General features: G+C 41.5%; 1 protein-coding gene across 1 annotated transcript in view; it reads left to right on the top strand.

The window, feature by feature from the left end:
* Positions 1–15264, top strand: part of NUP93 (nucleoporin 93) — a 71812-nt gene that overhangs the window by 26121 nt on the left and 30427 nt on the right. Inside the window, exon 3 of the mRNA XM_062499919.1 lies at positions 15039–15101. Within this exon, the coding sequence (XP_062355903.1) occupies positions 15039–15101 (63 nt within the window). The remainder of the gene's footprint in view (positions 1–15038; positions 15102–15264) is intronic.

Raw genomic sequence — 15264 nt, 5'->3', positions numbered from 1 at the left:
AGGGATGGTGCCAGACATGGATGCTCAGAAATGCAGGAGGAATGCCAGAGCTAAATCATCCCTGTAAATGTATTAACCTTCCTCTCCCAGAAGGGCCTTGCCTGCACTATGGGGTGTAGCTGGTTGTGGTCAATAATTTTCCCTGCAACTGACTGCAGTTTTCCACTAAGAGTGTTGAATTCAGACCTGTCTTCTCTACTTGCAAAATGCCTGGTAGGAGGATTCAGATAGATGCTCGGTGTTCATTTGGTCACAGGTAGGGAGGGATTGCTCCTTTCAGTCATTTGAGGAAAATCGCCTTTATCCTAAAGTTGGCCAATTTAAAAGCCAAAACACACTGTAAGAGATCACTCTGCCACCTGTGAAATTCTGAATTGTGCAAGATGCAGTGATGCCTTTGGGGTATGTGCGCGTGAGTCACAGGGTACCCTCTGCAGGCATAATCCTGTTGAGAATTGCTCCCAAACCAGAGAGTACTATGTTAATTCAGAGACTCCTGTTTCTTCCATATAAAATGTCCTGCACCATATTTTCTGGTATTTCATGTCCAACATATATATTTCAGAGTTGTTTTAATTTCAGCAGAAGAGGAAATAATGAATTGGTGGTGATTCTGCAGGTATATCAGTGTTCACGCACAGTAAAACACTTTTCTGATACCTTTTTCTTCTTCATTAAATGCAGACATCCAAAATCTGGGTATTTTTGCCTGTGTGTCTTTGCAAATCGAAGGTATGCATTTGTGAGGAGAATTACTGAATTGTGAAATGAAGTAATGTGGCAGCAGGACTGTTGTTCTGGAATTTAAAAAGAGTGATCTTTGAAATTAGTAGTGTCACTAGCAGTTTGCAGACTGGAGCTGGGTTAGCGCTGGGTTAAATGTGGACTTGGGTTAAATATGCACTTGGGACCTGTGACAGTAACTTCCTGATAGTGTTACACACACATTCTCTGAAATCCTTCTTCATGGTTATATATTTGGCATATTAGCAAGTGCATCCTTTATTCCTTTGGTGCTTCTAATTTTTTTCTTGAAGATGGGAGTGGTCTGTTTCTCGATTTTTCCATGGCTTTCTGCACCGTAATGATGGCACCATCACCTGACTGCTGGAATACACTGGCCTGACTTTAATCATCGGGTGACTGGCTCTTAGCATGGTTTCATCTCTGCCGTTTTACATCTCCTCTTGTAATTGCATGATTGCTTGCAGCATTGTTTTTCTGTTGGTGACAGTGAAAGGCACAAGCGAGTATTTATGTAACCTTATACTTTTCTGTTTGATGTTTAAAGTGTGGGTGAAGAACTGGTACTTTGCAAATAAAATTCTCTTTATTTGATGGTAAGCAGCATATTTTCACCCCTTAAGTGCAATAATTGTATTTTCACACCTCATATGCAGTCATTTGTAAGACAAGGTTATATATACACACACGCATTCTTAAGTATTATATGGAGGAAGAAGTAGGTTGAGCCTGTATGAATAAGAAGGCTGCATTTCTATAGTGCTGACAGTTTCATTGATGTATATATGCTTACAATTAAATAACCTGTGTAAAGCTACAAAAAAGAGTGATGTTTAACATAAATAGTATCTCAATCTTTTAACTGCTAAATAACCAAACACAGCAAAACAATGGAGAATCAAAGCTCCCTTTTAAAGAGCATCGATACCAATTAATATGCAGTAAAATTATCTGCCTGTACAAGTTGTACCAACAGCTCTGTGGGTCTAAAATGGCAGAAGCTCTCAGTTGCTGTATAAAAATCAAACTACCGTTTATTTCAGCCTCATGGTATGTGCAAATTCATGCAGCTCAGTTAAGGGAATAGCTTCACAACTGGTGTTACAATCTGTAGCTGGAGTGCTGCATCACAATGCAGCAAATGCATTTTCCACATTAACCAAACATGACAGCTGAAACGATTATTAACCATGCAATATGTCGGAAGTCATCAAAAATTCACATCAGAGTAATTGCAGTGGCTCAGGAAAAAAAAAATAGTAGCATCTCTCTCTTCTTGCCTGCGTGCCGCCTCACCCCCTCCTAATTCCTACATGGTACAGTCCGTTAACAATAAAATATCCTTCTGTAACCTATAAACTGTTACTCCCATCAGTTACTGGTTTCAGACTGATGCTTTCCCTAGAATTTGAATAAAGCACCACTGGAAAAAAAATATATAGATGCTTTACAGGCAGTGGTGTTCAGCCGTGGAAAGCAGCTGCTTTCTTATTGTCTTGCTGGACTCTTGACTGTCTCAGCCATTTCAGGACTTGCAGGTTTGATTTATATATATTTTTTTTAAGATGAGAAAACTTGAACATTAATAGAGATAGATACAGCTGTGTAAGCCTAAATACCAGTCAGCTGAAGTGTGGCAGTTACAGCCAGCATTAACAGGTTTGTAACTCCTCAGTACTGAGATCTACAGGTAGGAATGTCTATCTTTTAAAATATATAAAATGAGGGTAAAAAGCTTGCTTTGATAAGAGAGAGTTTTCATTCAGGTGTCTTTTATGGTGGTTTTTCTTTGTACTGTTGCTGCAGGTTGTTTTAATTTGTAGGTGAGTAATTAAAGAGAACAGGTGGGTAGTTTTGGAGAAAAGCTCCTTTGCTCATAGAAAAGAAATGGGAAGGGTCTGTGCCTTTACCTTCCAATGTTCCTTGCTAGAGCAGCTGTTGGGTGGGGCAGTCCAGTGTCTGCTTTGGGTTTCATTTGTGTTGCCTTTTAAAAGACCCTCTTGACATTGCTGACTTTGCTTTTTATTTAAGCAGAAATGCAGTAGCATAACTTTCTGAATGTCTTTATTCCTGTTTTCCCTAGGCTATGAGAAGTCTATGGAAGTACTTTAAACAAAAAATAAAGATGCTACTTGATTATGATTTTTTTTTTCCTCTTTTTCATTGTGGTGCAGAGATGTTGGTCCACTCTCTTTCCTCTGTTCTTACATATGCACTTATGATTTATTTAGAAGACATGTTAAACTCTCTTTAATTTTATTTTGAAGTAAGGATTTCAAATGTAGTGAGAAAAAAAAAGAGAAAATATTTAAACTCTTTCAAAGCAAATGAAGGTACTTGGAGATTTGCTTTTTTTTTTTGTTAATTTCTTAAATGAAGTGGTGAAGCATATTTGCTAAGTCAACTGGAGTTTGCAGCCTAGGTCCCACCTCTCTTTCAAGTGAATAGGATACATTATGAAAAGGGTTAATCTAGTAAAATCCAACTAAAGAGAAGCAGTCAGGGAATTAACATTTATATGAATGTGGTGGCTGTGACTAGCTGGGTGGGTGGCAGCTCATTTAATACTCTCAGATCTGGGGACTTAGAGGCTGTGTGAAACTAGGAGCTCTGCCTGGCTTTGGTATGGGGACAAAAGTACAGGGTGGGTTGCTTTTTCTCCTTCCCTTCCAATTCTATTTTAGTATATGAAAGGAAGCAGTTTCATAAAACATACTGTGCTGGGATGGCACCTGGGCACTTGCAGTAGAGTGACTTACCTCCTGTGGGGCTCCCTCCCCAATATTAAGGTGCCTGTGTGCCATGTTCTGCACTCTTCCTTTTGTCAGCTGAGAAATACTCAGGGGGAAGATGTGGAATAGTAGCATAGCACGGCCAAAAAGTTGTTTCTCTCCACCTAGCTTACCTGTGCAAAGCGGGGGTCTTTCCACAAAAGCAGCTCAGCAAAAAATCAAGTAAAGGACAATGAAATGTGTGGTTTCCCTGTGTAAAAACATGGAGGAAACCATCCCATCCCCACTGACCCTGTATCAGTTATCCTTGCAGTTAGTACAGTGTGGCAAATTATTTTCCTTTGTTTGAAGTGGGTGGGAGACAGACTTCAACTATGCTCCATAAATTAATGCATGAAAAAATGACTGAGCCACTGTAATGAATAATTAGCTGTAGGTCTCTTATAGCAGGGGTTTCTGTGATATCTGTTGGCAGCATCTGGACTTGACATTTAATTTACATTAAAGTCCAAAGGCTTGCGTGTCTTGTTAATGCAAGGTGCAAATAAAGGCATGCACTGCTAGACAGTTCCTTAGCCAGGGTGGAGTACAGCCAGAGGAGAAAAATGGAAACCTATTGTCTGTGGTGTATCCTCAGCACACCGGCCTCATGCCCCAAGTCTGGAAAGTTTAAACCTCAGGTTTATTACACAATAGGACAAATAAACTGGAAAAGGATAAAATGGTTATTGTAACATGTTTATTGCAGCAGAGAATTTGGATGTATGCTTTTCCCTCTGAGCCCTTTAATGTCTAACATTTTTAAATATAACTTGTATAATTATAACAGGCATATTCCAGACTTCTGTTTCTTAGTTTAATGATCTGCAATTAATAATTCATATGTAATTTAAATAATTGACTTTGTGAAATGTATCAGTAACATAGCAAAGAAGAAACATTTCTAAAGACCATGGCATGTTTAAATTGAGGATTTAAAGATACTGTGACATGTATGAACTCCAAGTTGCTTGCTTTCACTGTCAGTAAAATATTTATTTTAGGGGATAAGGTGTCACATTGAAAATAGCTATTAGGTGAACAAAGTAGCTATGATTTATTTACAAATACTGAGGTAGAATGGGGTAGCTAATTTGGGCTTATTTTTTTTAACCCAGGTACATGATTTTGCCATATCATCTCATGTTATTTAACAGGGCTGAACTTCAAATTTGCACATTTTCTTGACATTCCAGTGTATATTTAAAAAAAAGCCTACATTCTTCACTACAGTGTAATCTTGCCTCTTTATCGTGTTAGCCGCTATCAGCGAAATAAAGTAAATTTAACTTGGGAAAGGTTTCCTTTCTCTGTATGGGTTTTTCTGAGAGACTTCAAACTGTAGTAGAAAGGTTATAGGAACCCCCTTTGTGGAGGTACAGCACTGGGGAAGGCCACCTGTGCTGATGTAGGATTTGCATCCTGGTGTAACTTGGTTGTTGCATCTCCAGTGCTGACAGGATTTTGATGTCTGAACCAGGCGTTGTCCCTGCGAGGCAATGAGCATTCGCTGCCTGCATCGCTTTCTGTCTGAAATGCAGATGGAGGCTGGAAGATACTGCTTGGCTTTTCTTTTCACAGAGCAGAACGATAACTCCTGCTCCTAAGGAACATTCAGGAAGGCAGTATGCAGGCTTTCAGCTGTGGGATAGGGGCACAGCAGCCGAATCTTTCTGCTTGAGTCAGCCTGAGAACAGGGACAGTGTCAGACTCGGTGCTGCCAGGCTCACTACTCAAATCCAGAGGAGGTAAAGAGAACCAATTTTTTTTCATTACTGTTTTCTTACCTACAGTTTCAGACTAACTTGGAGGTATTTAACTGTTTCTACTCATCTGAAACTGAGAAGGAAGAGATGTGGAAATATCAGTCATATGTTGGTTTTCAAAAAATCCTGAGAGCGTCCCTGTTTCTTACAAACAGGAAGGTTGCATGTTCATAGTCAGAGAAGGGAAAGGATAAAGCACTTAACAAGGGGTGGGGGAGACTGAAGGACTGCAATAAAATTTTTAGAAGTGAATTAGAGGAGGCTGAGTGTTAATGAGTAGCAGGTTTAATAATTTGCTCCCCCTTGTTGGTGATCCATCCGAAATGTCATTTCAGGATAAGGAATACTTTATTGATTGACTGGGATGATTGGCTTTTGGATGTGATCCTGAGAAATGAATTTTCTGCTGCCAGGTTAAGTGGGTTTTTGTGGTTGCCTATATGTTAATGCTAATGTACAATTAGTCCAGCAGCAGACACTGCAACCTTGTCTGTGTGCCTCCTTTATGCCTTTTGCTTCTCTTTTCAAACTACTCCATTACTAGGTCAGTGTTTTCTGTGGGGTTTGGAGAGCCCTGTAAGCAGGGCTGGACCACTCCTCTTTCCTCAGTTGTATCAATTTTTCCTGTGGTGCCCATGGATTTCCAGCAGCTGGTTTCTGAGCTTGCACCTTCTCGGGAGACTCCTCTCCAGCTCTCGGTGCAGGGAATTGAGGTGTGGTCTGCAGTGGCAACTGTGCTTCGTCCCCTGCCCCTGGCATGCAGGGACGTGACACAGACAGAAATTCAACATACAGATTTTGTTTGTCACTGTGTTATTCGAGCATGGTTTCCTCTTAGAGCAGGGAGAATGCACAGCTACTTCTCGAGGAAATGTGGAGTAACCACGATGCTAAAATGGCAGCGAAAGAAATAAGAAAATGGCGTCATCAGTGAAATTGGTTTTGATGGCTTGATTTGAAGGCGTCCTGCCTTATGTGAGCATGTTTCCAGCAAAAGGTATTACATTACTGCCTTAGTTATGACTATACAATGAAGGTAGTAAATAATATAAATATGTAGGGTTTTTCACAGTATTCCCTTAAAAAATGTGATACCAGAGAAGCGGGTATAACAGCTTATTCTAGTGGACAATCAGAAGTTATCTTTGTTTGCATGCTTGAAATATTTTTACTATGGAGTTGCATTGTGGATCTCAAACCCACTGGAATTACCTTTAAATTTAATTTACTGAAAATAAATTCTAAAAACGAGGCAAAGCCTTGAATTTTGTTTTGGTTATGGATCTCTCTATGTGTTTGATTTTTTTTAGGCTTGTGGTTTTTAATCACTATTATAACGTGAACACTTGTATAGCACAGGAGAGAGGCTGAAGGCATTCATCATGGCACTTAGCAAAGCCCCACACTAAGGTCATCCCTCTGCATTCAAAAATGTCAAGAAAAATGCGTAGCTGTATATTTGGAAACTTGGTGAATGAGCTCGGGTTTCAGACTGTGCTGATGCCATTGCTGATGGTGAAACACTGGTGCCACGGGAGATGTGCTTCCTGTGAGTCCTGCTGGCCTGATCCGTGTGGAGAGATTCAGTCACTCAAGAAGTTGTAACTCCAAGCAAGGTAGCATTGTGTCTAATTGGCTTTGTGGCATTTTGGTTTCTTTGTCTTGATTACGACAAACAGAAACACCATCTGAGGTATTTTCAGTGTAATGCACCAGTGTTAGCCTATTAAGCAAGCTCCTTCTTGAGTAATTTCTCCTACTGCCATAGCTGGCTGGCAAGAGTCTGTCTACCTTCTTCCTAGTTTTCCATTTTCATGTTTATTCAATTAATAAAATACAGAGTTTTACATTCCTGTTAAAAATATTCAGGAATGTAAAGATGGTAATATCTTTCTAGTTCAAGATTTTTTTCCCCGATTGTTACTCCTCCCGTTCTTTGCATGACCTCAGCAGGTTAGGGCTATTCTTGACTTTCTATTTTGTTATTGCACAGATCTCCGTGGTGCTTTTTACGTTGATAGAACCTGGGATTCTTGTTGAACCATTCCCAGTTATATGATAGAGAGAGGAAAATGAGTATATGCCTGGGGAGAAGGACAGAATTGCTAGCGAAAGTAGTATTGTTGTTTACTTTTGTGTTGCATTAACAATTGCTGTCAAAGTTATGTGTGCAGTGGAGGCTAGTGATTGTTTGCGAAAGAGAATCTCATTCTAATCAACTTCGCTACAAAATTTTGGATTAAAAAATATATTCTCTTAGTCATATGCCATTAAAGTCTTTGTGACTTTGGAAAAAACCTACTAAACAGCATTTTCATGTGCTGTGCAGCCCAGCATGACATGGCAATGATTTTTAGAGTCTGAGAATGAGAAACTAACTTGTGTAATTCAAGTTCTGTTGATTTCACTGTGGTGGAAGGGAAAGACAGAACAAATAGTATGGCTAGTTACTAATATTTTAATAATTAGGTATGCTGTGTAAGTAGTATGTAAATTATATGTATTGCAATGGTTGATACATTGTGTTTTTTAAAAGTGTCTTACTTCACTCATTTTAATTGCACTTGGATTTGTTAAATCTTGGAAGTGTCTCTGACATATTTTGTAAAATCTAAAATACACAGGAACACTGCAATGCATTTTCATGCTATGTTAGGAGTTAAGCCATGTGTAAGTACAGTTTTAAATGAAATACTGAAATCTCATAGTGCATGAACTCATTGAGCATCCTACATTGGGTTAGAAGAAACTAAAATTAAGCAGAGTCATGTTTCTTGCCAGCAGTGATGATCTCCATTTATACATGGAACAAGCAGTGCCACATAGCAGAGAGTTTGATTTTGGTGCTGCTGAGTGTCTGGCACAGTATTCCTGCAGGAAATCTGAGCAGTGCTATTTTTCTAGACATTTCCAGTAGGATAAAGCTGTGTTTCCTGTGTGTTTCATGGTCAGTTTTGCTTCTATTCACTGCAGATACCTGCGCTCTCCTTGCTGGCCACATGCTGCAGATGTGTTGTGGAGGACTGCGGTTGGGTGTGGGATGTGGTGGTGCCTCTGAGTGCTGGGGATGGTTTGCTATCAACTGATGGTCTGATATAAGCCTTCCATGCTTAATGGATGGTGTCCTGGCTGAAGTGAGCACTAGGAGGTGTTTGTATTTCTTTCTTTTAAGCCTGTATGTCTGAGGAACATATTTCCAGTCTTCACTTGCCAGATTCAAACAGGCCCAGCAAGAGTCAAAGAGCATGCACCATCTGCCCCTGCTTATGTTAGAGCTGATCCCGTGATTTTCCCAAGGAATGCTTCTTTCGGCAGTTTGAGTTTCTCCTGTCACAGCTAGAAGGAATAATTATATTTATCCAACACAGCAAAATCCAGTGTTCCTGGATACCATCTTAAGATTATTGTGAAAACTGCGTGAGTTTCACAGATCAGTCTAAACCAGTAAAATAATACAGAAAAGAGTACTGGACCTTTGCGTTGTGGGCACTAACCTGCAGCAGAGAGCTCTTTGTAAATATTTGCTTAAGGCTCACTCTGTAACACAGATTAAAGACTGTGTTTGAACCTGGGCACTGCATGAATGCATGCTGATGGCGATGTAGGGGAGACCCGTTCCTGCCCCAGTGCTTGTCTCTGGGAAAGGGTGCTGCTGTGCATCTTCCATGGTGCCCACAGCCCCAGGGAGAGCCTTGCGGGCAAGTGGTGGTGCCCCTCTTGTTCTGCACTGCGTATGGGCTCCAGCCTGGCATGCATCAACTCCTGCTGCTGCTAGGGTGGGACCCAGGTTGCTGCTCCTCCATCATGAAAGGAAGATAATATTGCAGCTCTGTAAAATTTGATTTTGCTGGAGCAGGACGCCACTTAAGAAACCCTGAAGTAATCTTTAAAATTGCTACTAGTCATGTAAGGAAGCAGAGATGAAGCCAGGCTTTGTATATTTTAATGACTTACTGCCACTCAAATGCTATTGGATTGCAGGGTGACTCTCCTAGCTTGACTCTCAAACTAGCTGAGTATTGGCTGCAAGCATGTAGTATAGTCACAGTGCATAGGGGGGATGTGATTCAGGGAGCAGAGAAGCAGATCTTCTCCAAGCACAGTGTTTGGCTGTATTAACAGTTTTGTGTTCTAGCTATTGCTGCATGCTTTTCCCTTTTCAGCTTTAACACAGCTATTGCTTTGAAAGTCTCTGATCAACTGACTCATGGGTCTTATCAAACTCCAAAGCCTACTGGTTTTTCCCTGCTTCTCCTGTTCAGTCAACAGGGAATTAAAAATGTTGCAGGACTTCCCGCTCTAAACATGATGGTTAGGAAGTTGAGAAACGAATGTTGTAGTTTGACAACTGCAGCTGTCTTGGGCTGGGGAAATTTTGAATTGCTAAATCCTTAAACTGAACAATGTACACAGCTACAGGATGAGACTCATCAGACCATCCTTCCCAGTGGACCTATTTGTCTGTGTACAATGATGCGCTCCTTGCCTCTCATGCAGCTTTGAAGTGATACTGACTGGTGAATCTCCCTTCCTTGGGGTGTCTTCCTCTCTGCCCTCTGTCTGTTTTGGCCCTGTAGCAGTTTTGCCATCTGAAGCTCTCCAAGGAGGAAGCCAATTTCACAAATGCTCTTGGCTCGTTGTGCTTAGTAGCTGATCTTTGGGCATCTGCCTTGCTGCTTTGAAGGGCACAGTATTGCACAGGCCAGGGTATGTAGTGAAGCTGTTTATCTGCATGGCTTTAGCCCAAAAGACCTTATGCTTTCTGAAAAACAAATCATGGGAGACCTATGGAAGCTTCCAAGATATGGTGGTGTCACACATACAAAGGAAGAGTGAATAGGCTGAAATACTGCCTGTGCTACACTGCTGTGTCCCCATCCTCAGGAATACAGTAGTTGGCCATGGCTCTTCACCCTTTGGCCTATCTATTTAAAGCAAGCACTGATGCTTGTGTCGTCACAAACAGTAATTTACATTTTAAAAGTAATTTTAGGTAAATTTAGGTAAAAAAATTCAGGTAAACTTTAGGTAAATTTAGGTAAAAAAAGGTAATCTTGCTTCATTTTCTGTTTCCAGAGAGTACCCTGGCCAAGGAGGGTTGTGCCGGGGTTTGCTGCGTCAGGAGTAGGCTCGGGTGTGTCCATGTTTTCAATAGGATTGTATTTAGCAAATTGTTTCGTAGAATTGCTAGTAGAAGTAATAAATTCAGGTGGAGTTCACCTGGAGTTGCCAAAGAGTGATTTTTTTTTTTTTTTTTTTTTTTTTTTTTTTTTTTTTTTTTTTTTTTTTTTTTAACGCTCCTTGCTGGATTCACTGGATCTACTGGAAATGCAGCACTTGGAAATATTTTAATCAAAGAGCAATTGACTTGAAATGGTCCCAGATTGTTCATTTCATTTTCTTCTTTCTTTCTGTGCCAATGAAAAAGTACCCATTGCTGTCAACATCCAAAACCTCAATATACTATTTGGCAACATTCGCCTTTTCTTGACAGCTTGAATACTAAGATCAAGTATTAAAAGTATGGCCTGGCTGATGAAAGTAATTAAGAGACTTCTCTCAGCCAGGAGAGTTTACTAGCCTCATTTACTGCAGTACATGGAAGGGACTTTCAGTCTCCTGTCAAAAGGAGACCATTGGAGTGTGCATGTGTGCCCGTTTGTACTGATAATGAACTACTGGAACACTCTCTTGCTGGAATTCAGGCTGGAGCAAGGCAGGTGCTGGTTGCTGTCAAAGCAGCCTGTGTCAGTCAGTGATTGTCTGAGATGACAGGTAATACTGGAGCAAGCACAGGCTGCCAGACGTCCTGTCCTGCCCTTCCACTGTGAGGCCACATCTACAAACCATCATCGAGTGAGGCTGGATTTCAGCAAAAAGAGACACTGAGATCAGGCTGAAATTCAAGGTGTAGGAGATCCAAGAGGATGTGGAATGTGCTTAGGAAAGATGTGAGTCAGTAGACATGTAAGTGGAACTGAGAAGCGGGAACCTGAAGTTGTGAGAGTGGGTGTGTTTCTATGCCTGTGAACCTGTTTTGCAAACAGCATCCCATCAGATATTGTACAAATGGTGTGTGGGAAACATTCAGTGGTGAGTGATGCAGAGAACTGGTGATGGAGAAGTTAGGCTTCCCTTCCAAACTAGATGCAGGAAGGATGTGTGGGTGTCAGACAGTAAGAGAGAAGAAAATCAAAAGCCACTCACTAAAGCGGGGCAGAATGATGTGACATTAAGGCTCTGTGGGCTCTTTGCATAAACCTGCCTCGGGGAAGTAGGATTTTCATTTCCAAGCAAAATCCAGACCACACTGGGATCCCTGCACTGGCAGAGCTCGTGCACGGCGAGCTGCAAGGTGTGGTTTTCACCTCTGAGATTATAGCAATGCTCGTGTTGGCTGTTCCTGTCTTTGCCATCTGCCTTTGCGAAATAGCCTTTTGTCTCCTAACAGTAATCTCTGTTCTCCTCCTGCTTTTCTCTTTGGATGCTGAATACAAAGCTGTGTCTCGTTACTCGTTGTACAATCGGCAGCATCTCCCCTGGGAGGGCGGCTCCTGCTTTGTGGGTCGAGCACTCCCCGGGCGTGCTGAGCGCTGCACCTCCGTCTCCTTGTTACAGTCTGCCAGCGTTCGTGGCAAAGTCAAACCTTGCCTCTGGGACTGCGGAAAGCTTTTAGGGCAGATGTATCTGGTGAGCACAACCAGCACTGTTCACAGCCCAGCCTTCCTCAGAGGCACGTGAACCCTTAAAGTTGTGACCTGGGATTTCTGAGGACAAAGATTCTCCAATGTAAAGTGCATCTCTGCCATCTTTCTGCCTATCCTTGTTCTGGGGCTCTGCTTTTTCATGCAGCAAAGGTGCATTTGTGTATATCCGTGAAATCATGTCTGGTGATCAAAGTGTAGTGCACCACTAGGTGGCAATGCGATAAATCCAGCAGCCAGCTGGACACACCTCACTTTATTAAGGGGTGAAACTCTGGCCACCAAAGCCTGGAGTGACACCCACAGGAGCTCTTACTTGGCCTAAGTTGAAGCAGCTGAAGCAAGCAGTAACAAGAACTCCAGCATCAGTTATTGAAACTCCCTCTTCTGAGGTTTAACAATTAGCCTGTAATTAACTGAAGCAGAAATTGTCATGTTAGAGTCATAGTGTTTAGCACAAGACATAGGGCAACCTTTTTAAAATATTTAAAATATTTCTCCTTAGTGAGGCATTACAGATGTTATTTGGAATGTGTGAGGATTTTATTTTGCTAAAGAAGTAGTTTTTGAGATTGAAAAAGATGATTATCATCCTCTAATTGGCATTTGGTGTAATGTGTTTCCTTAAACGGACCTAGTAGAACTCTCTGGGAGCTGGGCAGTTTCATTAAGATACGCAGCCTGGATTTATTGACATCAAGGGAAGTTCAAGCACATCTTAAATTACTCTGTTGGTTACCATCATTGCTGTGTACATTTCTAGGCAGGTACCTGCTAGGCATACATCCCTGAAAGGAAAGAGGGGAAATACCAAGGGCAGGAAAGGTAGGACTTGTATCTCTTGGGATTTTCGGGAGTCCAGTACTCACAGAGCAAGCAGGGAACCAGGCATCCAGGACCTCTGCAAGCTCACACCCTCGATCACATCCAGGTAACTTTAGGACTGCATCTTGGAGACAGTGGGCTCTGTTTTACCTGTAAAATTAGCAGTGTTGTTAGAATACAGCTAACACTTCTCTCTGCAGCATCAGATCTCTCCTATCAGAAACAGGTCTGTCTCTTCTGCCCGTGTATTGGTGTGGGCTCTGAAGGTCTAGAAGCATTGCCTGTTTCAATTCCAGATAATTTTTCTCCATTTTAGGTTGGAGGTGTGGAAATGAAGGGAAAAAAAAAAATCCCAGAAAACTTGTTGCCCTCCCAAAGTCCTTCTCCCCTTGCAGGCAGGGACAAGCCTTACAAGTCACGTCTCCATCCCTCTCCTGCACAGAGCTGGGGCTGGGTCTTGGCCCAGTTAGGTGACTGCAGCAACTCTTGTCTCAGTGACAGCTGCTGTAATAGTTGGTCCCCAGACATGTGCAAGGATCTGGATTTAGCTTCCCTTTTTTCAGGTTGTAACTGTGATTTCTCTGTGGGCATTGTCTAAAAATAAAGCAGGACCTGTCGGCTGGTGAAATGAAGAATAGGCTGGGTAGCAGTGACCGCTCTCTTCTGTGTTTAATTCAAGGGCTGTTTCTGGGTAACTGTCTCTTGGTGGATGGCAGCTTGTTCTCTCTCTTGTGTAGGAAAAGGGGTCACCTTCTTATTTCCAGCTGAAGGGGGTCACAGCCTGTCCCATGTACCTCAAATTCTTGTTCTACATATTTCAGAAGCACGGAGTGCAATGCCCTTTGTTTATGGTGCTGGGGAGCAGGAAGCAGGCAGCACATCGGTGTGACAGTGTCCTTCCAGGGTGCTTCAGACTGGGAAGATTTCAATTACTCCTCACCTCCCAGAGCTAAGTATCACTCTGTGATACTTGTGATTGTATGTATTACTGCTGCAGGGAGGTTTCTAAGACCTACCATAAATATGTTTTTCCAAAAGCCCAAGTCTCCGCGTGTCAAAACCAGGAATTCTTTACAGGAAGATGGGGAGACTAAAAGGCACAAAATTGTCCTGATTCCTGATAAATTCAGTTGGACACTGCTGCATTTTTTTTTTTTCACTTTATAAAAGCATAAAACATGGTCCACTGAGTTTCCTCTCTCTGGGTTTGTTAGCAGCTTTTGGTTTTAGAGCTGTGGAATGAGTGTACAGACTTTCAAGATATTAGCACTTAATGGATTTGGTAATTTATAAGCTGATTACTTCAGAGAGATACAAAAGGTTCTTTTTCTTTTTTATGACCTCAATAATCATTAAGTTGAAGTCTGGGCGTACAAGTCAGCTTGCTTTATTTAATTGGTGATATAACAGTGAAAATTCAAAATAAGATTATGCATGTTAGAATGTGATAAACGTATCCTGATTGTTGTCTCTATGTTACTGCAGTTTACCCTGCAGCTCCTTGTTTCAAGTTAAAACTTTATTTTATATTTCCAAGTATAGGTCATAAAAGTAACCTTTGGGATGAGGAGCTAACAGCTCATCTAAATCAGTTTGTTCACATGCACCTGACCTCTTTGAGATTTACTCATATACTGAGAATTAAAAATGCAGTTCTTCCTGTTCACCCACTCTGACTATATTCATGGAGAGAGGCTGTGTGGTAAACTTTTTCTGTATGCTTTCCAACTGTTTAGTTATTTCCATCATTCCTCAACTGACTATTTTTAAGGCACTTTTTCACAGTTGTATCGGTCCTCCCAGAGCTCCACTTCTGCCTGAAGCTGCCAAGTCAAAGCCTGTTTTATTTTTTTCGGCATACTCAAGTCCAACAATCTTATCTTGGCTTATCTCTCCTACCAGCTTTCATCCTAGCTCCCTCAAATGGAGAGCAAGAGGAAGCAGATGCTGGGACACAGAGATAAAAGAGAATAGAAGCAGGACATTTCACTAGGATTTAATGCATATTAAAAGAGGGGATTAATGCATTTTCATGTTCACATTGCTCTGGATGGGCATCTTACTGTACCTTTGGTGCAGTAAAGTGACCTTTAAACTTCTTGGGACTGGACTGCAGAGAGAGCTCTGGGCACTTCTCAGAGCTGAAATAGCTGAGTACTACAGTATGTATCTGATGTTAGTGCAAGGCTGATTTTTATGGCTGAAGTTCTGTTTCTCCTTTTCTGCAGGGATTCCTGAAGAATGAAAAAGATAATGCATTGCTGTCTGCCATTGAAGAGTCTAGGAGGAGGGTAAGTTGGAAAAAAGCACCATTGCTTTTGCCTAAAAGCAAAAACAGGAGAGGTTTGCAGAGTTCTGCTTTCTTCCCTTGGAGGGATCAGTGCTTAGTCTGTAAGAAAAAGACAGCCTTCCCTTCTTCATCTCCTGTGTCTTCACCTCTGAACAAATAGTTGT

Source organism: Cinclus cinclus, chromosome 11, assembly GCF_963662255.1.
Source record: "Cinclus cinclus chromosome 11, bCinCin1.1, whole genome shotgun sequence".
Lineage (NCBI taxonomy): Eukaryota > Metazoa > Chordata > Aves > Passeriformes > Cinclidae > Cinclus > Cinclus cinclus.
Note: the sequence above shows the minus strand (reverse complement) of the source record. Positions and strands in the feature narration are given on the sequence as shown.